At 26.9% G+C, this 16,557-nt stretch overlaps 2 protein-coding genes across 5 annotated transcripts; both read right to left on the reverse strand.

The window, feature by feature from the left end:
- Nucleotides 1-1,343: 1,343 nt before the first annotated feature.
- On the reverse strand, nt 1,344-2,652 carry LOC137807462 (temperature-induced lipocalin-1). 2 transcript variants are annotated; one of them, XM_090300842.1, is made up of 2 exons: nt 2,266-2,652; nt 1,344-1,696 (listed from the first exon to the last, which is right to left on the reverse strand). In XM_090300842.1, exons 1-2 carry the CDS (start codon nt 2,512-2,514, stop codon nt 1,514-1,516), a joined length of 432 nt encoding a protein of 143 aa, XP_090156968.1. In that variant the 5' UTR covers nt 2,515-2,652; the 3' UTR covers nt 1,344-1,513. The 2 variants fall into 2 exon arrangements, with proteins under 2 accessions (XP_090156968.1, XP_068464224.2); XM_068608123.2 differs by having other exon boundaries at nt 2,143-2,650.
- A 1,312-nt stretch (nt 2,653-3,964) lies between these two features.
- LOC137807460 (two-component response regulator ARR12) lies at nt 3,965-8,162 on the reverse strand. 3 transcript variants are annotated; one of them, XR_016519098.1, is made up of 7 exons: nt 7,829-7,968; nt 7,504-7,624; nt 7,022-7,174; nt 6,350-6,784; nt 6,146-6,222; nt 4,468-5,959; nt 3,965-4,190 (listed from the first exon to the last, which is right to left on the reverse strand). XR_016519098.1 is itself a non-coding variant. In XM_068608120.2 (7 exons), the coding sequence occupies exons 2-7, from the start codon at nt 7,610-7,612 to the stop codon at nt 4,119-4,121; spliced, it is 2,034 nt and encodes a 677-aa protein (XP_068464221.2). In that variant the 5' UTR covers nt 7,613-7,624; nt 7,829-8,162; the 3' UTR covers nt 3,965-4,118. The 3 variants fall into 3 exon arrangements, 2 of the variants coding, with proteins under 2 accessions (XP_068464221.2, XP_068464222.2); XM_068608120.2 differs by having other exon boundaries at nt 4,468-5,655; nt 7,829-8,162; XM_068608121.2 differs by having other exon boundaries at nt 4,468-5,655; nt 7,708-7,836.
- Nucleotides 8,163-16,557: the final 8,395 nt, after the last annotated feature.

The raw sequence follows: 16,557 nt of genomic DNA on the forward strand, positions 1-16,557 counted from the left end.
TTTTTCTATAGTCTTTTCTGTTATTGTCATTGCAATCGTGTGGTGCTCTAAATCCCATTCTTACATTCCATCTCCATTTTTTGTGACATGATATAATCGAATTATTCATTATTTTTTAGAATTAAAAAATTACTTATTTTCTGTTTCTCTCCCCCTTTTTTTTCTTTATATCACTTGTCAATTATTATATTTGTTACTTTCTCTCTCTTTTTTAATATTTTTTCACCATCGACGGAGGTTTTCATTATTTGTTCAATTTTCCATTGTTAGGAATTTTATGCATTCATGTCCACAGAAATTTTAGGCATTTTCTGCAAAAATGGCTACCCCAATTGTTTCTTTAGTTCAGCCAATTTTAATTATATACTTTTATCCTATTTTATTTCTTCGAAATCAAATATGAATCCTTCTAAAAATTATTAAATTGAAAATATTAAAAGAGATATTATTGAAGTAACTTTTCCTCATTTGTTCTTCATTGAGCATGTTTCTCTTGTTAACTTAAAAAGTGTCGTAGATATGCAAAACCCTTCCTCTTAAATGGACCAATCTAAGAGAGTTACACACAACACATTCAAGTACACTATTAGTTTTAAAATTCATGTAAAATCTGAATATTTTTTACAAATTATTATCTTATACATAACCTAATTCTAATCATAAAAATGTTAGATTTACTTTTTATTCTAAAAACATTTTTTTTGGTAGATATTTTTAAAAATTTAAACATTAAATAAAAATTAATTTTAAAGACTAAAATAATTAGTTATTATTTGATTAAATTAGAGATATTTTATAAATTAAAAAAAGTTATTAGTAGTTAAAATAGTTTCTATTATTAATAAAAAATTATAAAATAATTTTTAAATTGGTATCTAATCTTTAGCTGTCAAGATTTTAATTACTAATTATTTTATATTTTAATTTAATCTTTATTAATTTTTAAAAAAATTAATTTAAAATATAAAATATTAGTTGTTAAAACTTAGGTAACTAATTTAAATACAAATTTAAAAATTATTCTATAAATTTGTATTAATAAAAAAAAATTATATATGAATAATTTTTTCCTGTTTAAATTAGTATTTAATTTAATTAATATAGTAACTAATTATTTTTGTTTTTTACTTTTTAAATTTAATTATTTTTATTTTCTTGTAGTGAACTTTCCTCTTGTGAAAATTGATCACAATTCTACTTTTCTTTCAAGCCACTCCATAAAAACGATGTGAATTTATGATCAAACTCACAATACGAATGAATCCTCTTAAGGTAGAGGATTAATCGCAAAAAGCCCGATACCATAGCCAGATAATTCAGCAAATAACAAGCAAAAAGCAAAATGGAAAAAGCTGTAAAGTATTCAATTTCAGACATTGCATTCTCACCAAGAACAAACACAATGAGAGCATGAAACGTAAACTTTACAAAAGTTCATATCGCATCACCTTCGTATATTTTGCCTTTACTTTTATTACCAATATGAAACACTCTCTTTCAGCTTCAGAAATAACTATTTCCCCAGAAGGGACTTCAACCACCAAACGCCTTTCGTGTCCTCAGGACCTTCTCCCTCTGGTGCAGGATTGGTGTGTGGAGTTTTCTGGAGTTTGCTCACATCATACCCCTCATCTTTAGCTTTCTCAACAAGCTCCTTGTAGATTTCATCATCCATATCATTCTTCCTTGACAATATCTAGGGACCAAAATTACCCCAAATCATTAATAAGACCTTCACAATCCAAAATCACTCTACAAAAATGATCAATTTTACATTTCCACACTTCACAGTTAAATCAATTTTACAAGGTGTTTAATAGAGATTAAAGCCCCTAACAGGAGTAAGAAACAAAGTGATTCCATGAGTGCCCTGAAAGTTTTCTCATATGCACATTTCTGGAAATCAAAGCTCCCAACCACATGTTTAATAGACACATTTATACAAAAGTGCCATGCACCTTATTGGTTTCATCTGGTGTCCATATCTATATATATATACACTCTTATACAAGGTTTCAAAATTTTTCCTGTGGCTACAATTTTGGTTGCAATGTCAAGGTTTCACATTTATCTGCAATTTCTAGTAGTAATATTAAGGAACATGGTCATGATCCAACAAAATTAAAAGGGAAATAGGCTTACCCAAAGATAATTCCTGCTAGGTTGGCCAATGAGAGCATACTGATAATCAGGATCGATGAACAAAACCCAGTAATCCCCAGTAACAGGAAAAAGGGGTAAGAAAGGAGGAACCCAAAATCTGACCTTCAATTTGGCCTCATCACTATTGGGATCAGCCTTATAAGCAGTGCCCTCAATGAAGCTTCTTTTTCCACCACTCCAAGTCTCATTCAGAACTCTGATAGCGCCGTCATCTCCGAGAGTGTAGGTGGCTCTGGTGTTGACGCCGTCACTGGGCTGAAACCTCGACGGAAAACAAGCAATTTCGTACCAGCGACCCATGTACCGCTTCAAGTCCAGACCTTTCACCACCTCCATCACTTTGGTGCCCATCGTCAACAATGATGCTACTGGGTTACGCTCGACAAGAACAACAACAACAACGTGAGAGGAAAACACCAATGACGGTTGTTTCAGTTTTGGTGTACAAGGTTTAAGGATAGCGTCGCTTTAAAGTTGGACTCTTATTTTGTGAGCGTTGTGGCCTTTAATGTGGATGAGGTTTGGCCGTACACGTGTACAGTCAATGTGATTCATTCATCTCAGTATTGCTACCCACAGAATTGAATCAACCTACACTTTTTAAAACGCATTTTTTTTATTATTAGTATTAAATCTAAATTAACACCTTATCAAGACTTTTTCAATTATTTAAATCAATTTCATTATCAATACCATATATATAAAGAGATATACTATTTATATTTTTTTAATATAATACTTTAATTGAATAATAAAATTATATTATTTAATATAACAAAAATGAGAATACACTTACGTGGAAGTATACGTGTTTTTGCTAATGTATTAATCAAAATTTCAAATCCAATTTCTTAATTTTAAAAATATAATACTCCTCAAATTCTTTAATTTCCAATTTTAAAAATTGTAACAATGTAACTTTTTGTGTGAATTGAAGTTAATGTTTTTAATTTTATAAATTATCATTATACATTGATTGGTTATAAATAGCATTATAACCATACATTGATTGGTTATCAACATAATGCTCCTAGTGACTCATAAATATAATTATTCATAAAGAATTGAATCAATTCGTATATTATTAGTCTTGAAACAAATAAAGAAAATAAGTGTCTTATGTTTTATAGTTAAACTATAAGTATGATTTTGATGACAAGTTGCAAATTTGTAAATATAACTATAACTTTTTGTTGATTATTGCTTGGTATATGAATCATGCATTAGAATTGTGGATTGTATTTTTACATGATTCTTCATCACTGATCTATATTAGCTAGTCAAACGGAAAACCAGTTGACATACAGAATCTCACTCACTACTTTTTAGCTCTAAATGTTGGGTAAGATTTCACATCACAGTATGTTATTAAGCACTAATCTCATCTAAGCACAACCAATTGAAGGTTTCTTGAGGTTTGTAAAGTTATATAAAAAAATTTATAAGGATATCTTCTGCACAACTAATTTTTGCACGACTAAGTGAAAAAAATAAGGATATCTTCTGCTAGAAGTTATGTCTACAACACAACAAAAGATAGACAAACTTTGGTTGAACCATAAGGTAATCTCATGTCGCTGAACATTCATACAGGACTCTACAAAAACAATAATATTCATATACAGACTCTAAAAAACAAAATCCATTCATACAGAGATTTTGTCCAAATTATAGTATAAATGAGAAGTGCCAACTTTTTATCGTGAAAACACATGCGTAAACTGTTCCATTCTTATTCTTTCACGTACTCAAATCAAATTATCACAACTGAACCCAATACTAAAAAGTTAAGGCATATATATATATATATTGTTTATTTTATATAAAGAAGTGGAGAAATTTGATGCGGTTGCTGCTGTACAAGTAGCACGTACTTTGTCCATTAGTGAAACAGGAAATTACATCAGTGCGATATTACACACGATGAAACGACTCGAGGAATGAATCAGAAGGAGTCACTTGCATGATCCATCATTGTAAGCATCAAACTCTATTCCTCCATCCATCAACATAATCGCATTTAGCTCCTGCATCAAAAGTAGTCTTTCATGAATTGATGCAAATTAACAACTCTTGTATGCCTCAAATCAGACCAAACTGAATTGTGGAAACATTAAAATTCACAATCGCATCACAACGAAATACACATAAACATAATCTGTTAGGAGTTTAAGAAACTAGAGGATATATCATGGCTAGAAAATCAGCTTTGCATTAGCAAGTCAAATAAAAACATCTAAAACCAAAACCATTCCAAGCAGGATTAAAAGAACTTGACATTGCAAGAAGAAGATTTGATCATACCTGTTCGTCTATTTCATTCATTATCTCATCCAAGGACTCCAAACCATTATGCAGGAGTCCTTCACCGGACTTCAGGCTCGGCAAAACGTACTCATCATTTGACTTCATTGAATAGAAATTCTCACCTTCACTAGACTGTGTGATTGATGGATTAACCCCATTCATTTGGCCAACCAAAGATGCATCAATACTCTTATTGTCAACTGCATTATTTTGGTCATAGCAATGTCCCAAGGAACTAGTGCCTCCGTTAGGAGAAATGACAGGATTTATGGAATTGAAGGTTTGACTTGTGTCTTTGCTGCAACCTCCCTTGTTATGCTGGGTGTAAGATGAAGCTAGTAAGATATTCCCATGTAAGCCTTCTTGCTGTAGCATCTCGCCTAGGACATCATCCTCCAAAGGAACACTGGAAGAAAAACCAACTGGGCTGTTCCTACTGCAAAAAGTGGATGGGGACAATTTGAAGTTATGCTGAAGCAGTTGATCATCATTGAAAACGTTACTGACAGCAGAAGTACTGGAAGGAAAGATAGATATCGGAGCTGCTCCCTGCCAGCTTTTATTATTATAATCATCCCCCATTTTAGGCCAACCACAGGAGTTTGGATCAAAAGATTGTGCTTTCACAGAAGCAGATCCAAAAGAAGAATGATTTCTAAATGGTTCAGAATGATGTGTGAGTTGGGAAATTCCTTGAAAAAGTAAATGGTTATTTGAGAAACCAGGAAGAGAAACATTCGCTGCATTTCTAACAGTGGCTCTATTTTCCGAGAAACTAGAGAAATCTTTAAATCCAGTTGAGCGATCAAGTAGATTAAACCTCCTAATACCAGCTGGAGAGTTGTTGGGCTTAAATTGGTTAGCCTCGATTGATGTTGGAATGCCCTGCAATAAGCTTGAGGTTTGATTTGCAGAAAATATGGACGAGTGCATGTTTCCATGTGTTTTTATGCTGCTGCTGTTGATGTTTAGAGACTGAGCAGCTTGAACAATTGCAGATGAGTTCATTCCTCTGGTGTTCAAGCTGGATGGAGCGTTTAACACCCCAAACCTTCCACCAGGTGCATATGCATATGACGGTAATGTGGTGCTTAACATGGATCCTGATTCAGATGAAGGGCGAAAGCAATCAACTGAACCCATACGGTGGTAAGGATTTGGCTTTTTGAGACCGAGTCTGAATTTCTGTGAAACAAAGAAACACAATTATCACAACACAGGATTTAGAACAAAGATGTTAGTTCATTTTGTACACACTTATATTTCATAAAATATGATTGTTCAATTAGATCTGAAAGATTTTCATAACATTAATTCTGTTGTTTATAAGGAAAATTTCCCACTTCAACTATTAACCTAAGCCAAACATGAAACCAGAAACATATGATAAAGTTGAAATTTAGAGTTCATCAAATAAGTTGGCTTGCTACGTTTTCTCTTGAAAGTCCATCAATATTCATCAAGTCAAGTATTTTCTTGGGGAAAGCCTCTGCATTAACAGTTGTAGAAAGCTTATATTAGGAGCTATAAAATCCATATGACAAATAAGCACACTAAACTTCCAACTTCTTGAGTCAAGAAGAATTAGATGAGTAACGTGTCTATATCACACTCACTGTCTGCTGATAAAAAAAAACACTCAGTCAATTCCAAGAAATTTGTTGTAGAGACATACCTGGAGATGGCTTGCTACGTTTTCTCTTGAAAGTCCATCAATATTCATCAAGTCAAGTATCTTCTTGGGGAAAGCCTCTGCATTAACAGTTGTAGAAACTTTATATTAGGAGCTATAAAATCCATATGACAAATAAGCAAACTAAAGTTCCACAAATTCTTAAGTCAAGAAAAAATAGATAAGTAATGTCTTTATCACACTCACTTTCAATTCCCAGCTGATTAATGGCAGCAAGAAATTTATTGTGCAACTCGGCATCCCAAACTAAACGAGATTTCTTGTGATTGGAGGGTTCATCGTTCTCTTTATCATCTTCTTCCACTTCCTCAGCCTCACACCGTTCTTTCCTTTTACGATCCCCTTTTATATTCTGGTCAGCATTAGTTTTTGGTTCCAAAGCTTGACTACATTCCCCAGCAATAGTGCATGGTTCCTCCTCATTTGCAACCTTACCAGACATACTGCAGTTTATTTCCTCACTTGCTGTCTTATTCTTATCCTTGCCATCAATCTTCCTCCGCACTACATGTTGCCATATGTTCTGCAACTCCTGAATTCGAACTGGTTTCGTTAAAAAGTCACATGCACCATATATGACACCTTTCATCACCCGCTCTTTGTCACCATATCCTGACAACACTAGATCACAAACACACAAAAAGGCAAGAGTTTAAGTTCATACCATTATTGTGAAACAACACATATTTCTGAGTTTGATTTTTCTCTCAAACTTTGCTTTGGAAAGAACACAGAATCAAGAAACAAAACAAACGGAATTAGGAAAATTCTCAATCATTAAAATACCAATAATCTCTGAATGAAGAGAAAATATACTCAAGTTGAATGGATGTCAAGACAAAAAGTTTTTGTGCTTACTGATAACGGGTAGGTCCGTCTCAAGTCCCACATGCTGAAGCAGCTTAAACCCATCCATTTCTGGCATATTCACATCACTGATAACAAGGTCAAACATGTTTCTGTTTTTCCTCAGCATTTCTAGCGCCTTGACTGCTTCAGTGGTAGCAGTAACTGCAAGAAGCAAACAAACATAAATCAGATAGGAGATAAATCAAAGCAGTGTCAATTGTCAAACGCTTGATCAGACTTATTATGACAGGATTCATAGTTATGAAATTAATGCAGCAAAACAAGAAACCGGTTTTGAAAAACAAAAACAAATTCTGGAAAAAAAGAAAGAACATCCCCGTCTTGCAAGGAAAGAAAATTGTCAACGACAAGGTACCCACGTCTCATGAGTCCAAGACTTCACATGAAAAGGGAACAAGAAGTACAACATTTACGAGCATGACACGCGAAACCAATGTAGAATTGTGAATTAAAACAGACAGATAACAAACCATTATACTGGCATTTGCGAAGCAAATTCTCCAACACTGTAAGATACGTTCGGTCGTCGTCAACGGCAAGTACACGCAAACCCACAGGAAAATGGTCTTCCTCCTCCATCTTGGACAATAACTGAATACCCAGATGAGGATAAAGCATTGTTAGGATAACAAACGAATCATAGACCAAAAAGCTACAAACTTGACAACAGAAACCTTGTCAGTGCAAACTTTCAGGGCCTCTTTGAGACAACAGACAAATAAACAAAGTAAAATATAAAAAAGAAGAAAGAGAGAATTAAGAAAAGGGTGGAGGGGGAAGGTAATGCAAACGAACCACTGATAGTGAGTACCAAGAACCAGTGAAGGGATTCAATTCAAACACAAAAGAAAAATACAAAACACAAATCTTTATTTTTCAGAAATTCAGTGAAAGTGTCTTTCTCTGTGTCTGCTACCAATGGCATTGCTCTGTCACCTGTCGTTAACTTTTACTTCCAACACAACAAAAATAGTCTCTGTATTTGATTATTATTATTTGTTAATTGTCACAATTAATGCTGAATATAAACACCATAATTAGGTTTCTTGTTACCCTTTTTAATTTTCTTTTGATCGGCAATGATTGTTACCCTTTTTATATTCAACAAGAGGAAACACATGCCATCTTCTCAATCCTGATTTTCATCACATCATATTATAGTATTATAGTATAAATAAACATACACGAGTGTGAAAGAATTATATTTAAAAAAAATAGTAAGAAATTGCATAAACAAAATAATATAATCCTCTCTATTTAGGGCTGATTGATATGATATCACCATGTGTAAAATGTGTTCAGAAAAAAAAAATACTTAATTATGGTAGGTAATTATATTAATTAAATCACATTCTTTTTTTTCATTTTTTCCTATTACAGTTTCCTTTTTTATTATATCACTATTTTTATAACACAACTATGCCCCTTGTTGCATTACATTTATTATTTATTTATTATCATTATTATCTATTTTATTTACATCTGTTTCTTCTTTTCTTACATGCCGAAAATGAAGTCTATACACTATACTCAACATTTCTCATACAATAAAATTAGGTTTTTTTTGGACTATGAGGATTAAATAACTAGAATAAAGTTGGGTGGGTTCTATTTACATATTTGACCAAATTTATTTTTAATCTTGAATCAAAATTCTAGGTTTCAATGTTATAAAATGAAATAGCGAAAGTTACAAGATTTATTCCTCTTTTAAATTATTAGGGTTTGAGTTAGATAAGAACTTGAATACATAGTGATTAATTGAAAATTGTTATGGAATATCTACATAGTCAATGGTGTACTAAAAGTATGGTGTGTTTGTGATCTTAGTCAACCAGAAGGTGGGGAAAGAAAAAACACTATGTTTTGTTTTAAATATAAAGAACTATAAACATTTAGTTCTTCCTGTAATGTTTCCATAATTTTCTGAAGGTACAAATGTTTGTATTGAATCATTATAACAAATTATACCATTCCAAAATTAAATTGATTAACTTAAATAACTGACATAATTACAATAAATATGATGCTCAAATTTAAAATAAGAAATGTGAATTTTCTAATGATATAATTTTTATTTTTAATTCAGTGTACAGTGAAATTATCTTTACAAAATGGAAAATTATTGTAAAATTTAATTAATTTTTTAAAAAATAGTTAATTATCATGAAAATTATTTTATGTATAAAAATATTTGTATTCTTTATTCTATAGACAAAAATTATTTCTTTTTAATATATGAAGATAATTAAAAAAAAAATACTTTGAACTGCATTGTTGTATTTATATTTAAAGATTCATATAAGTTTAAAATAAAGTCATATTCCTTTTTTTCATTAAAAGCTCCGTGAATTTAGGTATATTTGAGATTATTGATCAAGTGCTAGGTAATCATTAAATAAAAATTAATTTTATAAACTGAAATAATTAGTTATTATATTGATTAAATTATATACTAATTTATATACTAAAAAATTATTGGTATCTAAAATAATTTTTAAATTGGTATCTAATTAACTAGGAAGGTTTTCACGATCAGTCTTGTAATCTTAAAGGTAGTTAAAACATTTATAACTAATTAGATACCAATTTAAAAACTAATTTATAAATTTCATTAATAATAAAAACTACTTGATACAAATAATTTTTTTATTCTCTAAAATAATATATAATTTAGTCAATATAGTGACTACTTGTTTCTATTTAATGATTTTTTTTTGCAATGTAGTTAATTTCATAGATAAGTAAAAAGAAAAATGTTCTTATTTATAACTATCTTTTTTTATATAAAAAGAATTACATTTTGTAAAAATGTTTATAATCTTAATAAAATTATAAGGCAAAAATATATCTATAATTATATTTAAAAATAAGATATATGTCAAATACATACCACTTTTGGATAAATTAGTAAATATACAATTTAAAACATTTAATCATATATTTTAAATCTTTATTTTTGAATGATAATATTTTACTACATATTCTTATTTTTATTTAGCATTGTGCGTTTTTCTCCATTGAGAATGTGTTTTTGTTTTATTTATGCACCTCCCTCCCTTGCAATATATTCATATCCTTATGATAAAGATTTAGTGAGGCTTCCTTCCAACTTTCTTATAATTTTTCTTATATTGAACATTCAATCACATTTATCTTTTATGTAATGATTTTTTTAAATTTATTTTTTTATAAATTTATTTAACATTTAGGCAATGTTTAATATAAAAAAAAAATTATATTTAGTAATCATGATTTATAAAAAAATCATCATGAATCATAGTAATTGTGATTCATAAGAACACTTAAGTTTTATTTAGTTTGTTAACAATATTCTTAAAAATATTTAATTTAATGAATGTTACGTGTCTTTAAAACATATTTCTTTAAAATTTAACGCCCTAAATATTTAAATGTTAGTGTCTTTTAACTTTCAATAATCATTGTTTGCATTTTTTAAAATAGTTTATCTTCAATCATTCTTATTTAAATTAATGGTTTTATAATGAAAATATTTGTTTATTTCTTAATTATTTAAATTTATAAATTTAATATATATATATATATAAAATGTAATAAAATATTATTAATTATGAAAAAATAATGTCATTATTATTATAATAGTTTGTCATGACTATGCTAATAATACTAATTTTGTTATTTTATTATTAAAGTCTTTGTCGGTTAAGAATGGAATGTTCTCTGTATGTCGTTAACTTTTTGGAAAAACAAAACATATTTAGTCTTTGTCTTTAATTATGATTATATTGGCTAATAGCTGCGCTGAATCCAATAATGATATCCAATAATGATCCTTTAGTGTCTGTTTTTTTATATTCAACAAAACCTTCTACAAGATTCATGATGGGTACGTAACGTTCATGCACAAAGTTGCACAAAGTTGAAATTAGTACAATTCCAACTCATTTTAATATCACAAAAGTCTAAACCCTACCACACCCAACATTTGATACAAACAATCATTCATTTTCAATTCTTTTTTTAATAATTTGGTTTTATGAAACAATTAAATATATTTACCTTTCATTTACATATTTTAACAATTATTTGTCTAACATTATTTATCCTCAAAATTTAGTCTCTCCAAAGAAAAATTATTCTCTTATATTAAACGTGAAACTTTTAAATCTCTTTTTATTTTTTTTGTTTTGTTTGATAAAAATTTGCAAATAGCAAATAAGATTGCTAATAGACAGTTATATATGATATAAGGGATATGAATTGACAGTTGACAATAGATATGATAGTTATATTAAATTTCAACTGTCATTCATAAGATAGGTAATTCATAAGACACTATATAACAGTTCATAGAAAATAATATAAAACTTCTAAGAATGCAAATGTATATAAAAAAGAGTACAATTCTAATTTGAGATAAGAAACATTCTTAGTCACAACATTTATTGTAAAATTTCTGTATGTTCCTCCATTGTTCTTGTCATTCTTGGTTGTTAAACTCATTTATATTGTTTTATCTTAATTTTAATATAAAACCAGTCATTTATGTAATATAATTTGTGGTAAGTCATCCTAATAATTCTCTCTCCCTAAACTTTTATTACTTAATGATGAGAAGTTAAAAATTTGTGGTAAGTTTTAAATGTTTGATTAGCAACATACCATATATCATAACATTCCAAAATTTGAACCATCAATCATGCTTCCATTCACCATGTTTGTTCCTTCTGTCATGCCTAATTATCCTCTTAATATTATAACTTAATTCATAGATTGAATGAATAAAACATTTCATTGTATAACGTAAATACTATGAATATTATTATTATTATTAACAATTTACTATAACAGGAATTCAGAAGTACATTTAGATAAAAAAAATGAGATCATATTAGGATTATCATTATTCTTATAATAATTATTATAATACTATTATTATTAATTAATATAAATAATATCACTATTATTATTAAAAATAATAATATTGATAATAATATTAATAATAATATAATAATGTTAACAATAATAATAATAATAATAATATTAATATTGTTAATAGTTATATTGATAATAAAAATGATATTAATAGTAATAATGTTAATAAATAATAATAATTTTAATAATATTATTCTTGTTAATAATAATATTAATAACATTGTTAATTAATAATAACAATATTAGTAATCATAATATTATTAATATTATTACTAATACTATTAAAAAATATTAATTATTATTAACATTATTACTATTAATATTACTTTTAATAATATTAATGTTATTAATATTAATATTGTTAATTTTTATTATTATTATTATTAATATTAATAATATTATAATTTGTATGTAAAATCAGTAGATAAAACATTTATTTTAATTTTTATGTAAAATTAGTAGATAACACATGATTTTATTTATTTAACGTCTGTTTACCTTTACATAAAAATAATATTCTTAACAAAATTTTCATTCTAATTCGTTAAAATTATTATAATTAAACTATTTCACTGTTGCATCGTAAATAACTCGATTTTACTTACAAATATATATATGTAAGTCCTAATTTATTTACAAATTTAAATCATCTGTAAATAATTATCAATAGGTAATAATTATTATTATTATTATTTTTGTTTTCTATTGTTAAATTTTATGTGTTGAGTGACTATAACAGTTTAAAATGTTTGTTTGATAATAAAATGTTGAGTATGTGATAGATGGGATGAATGAAGTTTTAGAATAACTATAAGTTTCATATTTGTTATATTATTAAGGGAGAGTGAATTTAATAGTGAAGATTTTAAATAATAATACAACTCACATGTGAATATTAATTTTAGTATGAGTGGAGTTGATTCCAACTTCAACAAATTGAAAATATGTGTAATGGTATTCTCTAATCATATTAGTTATAATATGGTAATTATAAATATTGTTTTTTTTATGATCTTGGAAAAAGAAAAAGCGAATCTCAATTTGAAAACATGTCAATAAAGTTATTAAGTACTAAAAATTAAATATATTTTTTTTGAAAATAAATGAGATTATGAGAATGAGAGGCAAAATGCGTGTACTATAAGAAAATAAGGCAAGGAATAGGAGTTTGAGAGAATGTCACAAAAGTTGAATTAATTTGCATTCAAATTCGACTAAGATACATTAAAGTTAAAAAACCTTTTTTTTTAATATTTTTTTTTTAATTTAACATGAAAAGAAATGACTTGTGGTGTGCTAATTCGAAATGAATAACATAGTTATGCTTTTTGTTACCTAATTAAAACACTTAACAAGAGGATAAAATGTTGTAAGGGTTATGGTTGGACTGATGTGTTAAATGAATAAGATAGTTATGATTTTTTTATTAATAAAGAATAAATAAAATAAAATGAGACACTTCACGAGTTTTTCAATCCTTATACAAATAATCACAACATAAAGTTTTTTATCCCCCAATCAGATGGGGATCCCATGACATTACAACACATCAGTCACATTAACATATCATAACAAGATACAAAAGCACATCAATAAACAATTACATCAACCCTCCAAATAAATACATCCTCAAGACACGGCACAAAAGTCCAATAACTAAACTCAGTTTTTGTCAGCAAACAAAATTAACCAAACACTCAAGCGCAAAACCCATCAAACCGACCCTACAATGAGGATATAGAAGTCAAAAAACTTGCACATAACATACCACGTTTTCCAAATCTGAACAAATTGTTAAACAAGAATCACCAAACATCAATCTCTCAAATATCTCATATAAAATAAGGTTCTAAACACCAATCCGAGTAGAATAAATCAATCAATCTTTCCTTTACCGTAATCCAAGACCAAAATCTTCAAACCGACCATGCCAGGAAGAAACAAAAGCCAAGAAAACCTACACAAAACACACCACAACTGTCAAACCTAGACAAAACATTAAACATAAATCACCAAACGTCAATCTCTCAAATATTTCATACAACAAAGGGGTTCCAAACACCAATTTGAGGTTCTAAATTGGTATCTAACCATTAGTCACTAAAGTTTTAGCTACTTACTACCTTATATTCTGAATTAGTCTCTGATAATTTTTTAGAGACTAATTTAAAATCTAAAATATTAGTTGCTAAAACTTAGGTAACTAATGTATATACAAATTTAAAAATCATTTGATAAATTTTTATTGATAATATAAATCATTTTAAATATGAATAATTTAGTTAATATACTAATTATTTTTTTCTCAATTTGATTAGTGTAACCTAGTTTAAGGATACATGAAATATTTATTTTATTTTTAAAAAGCTTCCATTAACATTATAAAGTAAATTTAACCATTAGGAAATATCTCATTTGAGTTAATTCATAATCACATCACATCATATTTTTATAATCTAAATTAATAAGAGAGCTCCACTAGTATTCATCCAATAAATAATATCACACATATATTTATCTATCCAATTAGGCTATTACTATTTTATTTTTATGATTGAAGTTATACTCTCTTGTCATTATTCCTATATTGTCTGTAGTAATCCTTTTTAGTACTTTCACTATTATATAAAAATATCTTTAATTTTATTTTATAGGAATAAAAAAAATAAACTAACATGTTTACAAGAAATGTTTTAAAACTAAAATAAATTTTTAAAAGTTTCAATTTGATCACAGTTTAAATTTTCTTGAAACTTACTATTAAAATACAGACATTAGATTTTGATAAAATGGATTTAATTTGAATAAATTGCAAACCAAAATATGTAATTAAATTAAAATATGACACATTTTGAAATTAAAACTTATCTCAATTATATAAAGAGAAGAAAGTTGTCTATCCAACATATTTGATCTTTCTCTTTCAAAATCGGAATACTGAATCTTTCGTATCTCACTACGTTTCGATTTGTAATTGAAGCGTCCGTGTGGGCTGTGGCCCACTTACCATTTTCCGTCAAAAACCAAATTGTAATCAATGCAAGACAAACTTCTTATATCAAATTAAATCATTTTCTTTTATGTATCTCATATTGCATCATTTGTTATAGGTGCCTATTTGGTTCTATTTTTTTTATTGAATAATCACTCAAATTAAATATAAAGGTAAAATACAATTATTTTTAATTTAATTTAAACTATATTTTATTTATTTTTGTTAGTATGAGATTGTTAACAAATTTACAAAAAATATTATATATAGTAAAAATCTATCATATTATTATTATTATTATTATATTTTTAATTTTATTTTTTCTTATATTTTTAAATAAATTAATTATATAACTTTATAGTTAGAAGTTGCAATATAAATTTGTTATAATATTTTGATAAATATAAGCTGCTAGTAAAGTACACTAACTTTTAAAAAACATATTTTATATTTTTACTAATTTTTAATTAACTTTAAATATATATAATATTATATTTAAATATAATAGAGTTTGATTTGATTCTTGATTTTTTAATATAGATCAAATCTATATCTAGAAATTCCAAACAAAAAATTGAGTTATGATATTTTTTAAATTTTTTGATTGATTCAATTTTAAACACATTTATCAACTATATATACGTAATTTTATTGATTTGCATATTTATCTTTAACTTGATTCTTTCTTATATTCCAAAAAAACATTGTTTTAAAAAAGGTAGTTTTGTGTCTTGAAACTTGGAATAAGTCCCTTTTTTACGATGAAAGAGAATAGGAACTTTTTTTATAGGACCTTCAGTTACAATAAAACCTAGTTTAAACTATTTTTTATAGGAAGGAATTCATTAATTTTATAAGTAATTTTCTCAAATTTACTTCATTTAATAATTTTTGGTATAATATTGAATTTCATAAATTTAATTATTAAATTAAAGTTCCTAGTAAATAATTTAATTGTATAAATTTCATACAGTTTTAAAATACAAATAAATGTCAATTATAATATTACACATTTATGCATGTTTAATTTACTCAAACGTTGGTATCACGATTTTAGAATATTAACATCCCATTATTTAACCGTTACAAATTTGTATTGAGAATATCCTTATTAGAACCACAAGGTCATTTATATTGTAGATTTTATTGTACTATATCACTTTTTAAAAAATATTCTTGTAACTTTCACTTTAATAGAATAATGCTGTAAAATTTACACTTTAATTAATATTTTCTTTAGTAATTAATATTTTTAAGACATAAATTTATGTTACATAAAAATGATTCATGAAGATATTTTTATAAGATTTTAAATCCATGACTTTTTTTTATAATCATCTAATAGAAATATTTGATTAGTTAAAAATATTTTTAAAAAAAGTCTACTTTTATATATATATATATATGTATATGTATATATATATATATATGTATATGTATATGTATATATATATATGTATATGTATATATATATGTATATGTATATGTATATATATATATGTATATGTATATATATATATATGTATATATATATATATGTATATATATACATATATATATATATATATATATATGTATATATATACATATATATATATATATATATATATATATA

The sequence above is a fragment of the Phaseolus vulgaris genome, chromosome 3 (assembly GCF_051622355.1).
Source record: "Phaseolus vulgaris cultivar YP4 chromosome 3, ASM5162235v1, whole genome shotgun sequence".
Lineage (NCBI taxonomy): Eukaryota > Viridiplantae > Streptophyta > Magnoliopsida > Fabales > Fabaceae > Phaseolus > Phaseolus vulgaris.

Coding starts and splice junctions, on each gene's coding strand:
- LOC137807462 (XM_068608123.2), bottom strand. CDS start 2,514: ATGGGCACCAAAGTGATGGAGGTGGTGAAAGGTCTGGACTTGAAGCGG. Junction 1,697..2,142: donor CTAGCAGGAATTATCTTTGG/GTAAGCCTATTT, acceptor TTTGGTCCCTAG/ATATTGTCAAGGAAGAATGA.
- LOC137807460 (XM_068608120.2), bottom strand. CDS start 7,612: ATGGAGGAGGAAGACCATTTTCCTGTGGGTTTGCGTGTACTTGCCGTT. Junction 6,223..6,349: donor TAATCAGCTGGGAATTGAAA/GTGAGTGTGATA, acceptor CTGTTAATGCAG/AGGCTTTCCCCAAGAAGATA. Junction 5,656..6,145: donor ACGTAGCAAGCCATCTCCAG/GTATGTCTCTAC, acceptor TTTGTTTCACAG/AAATTCAGACTCGGTCTCAA.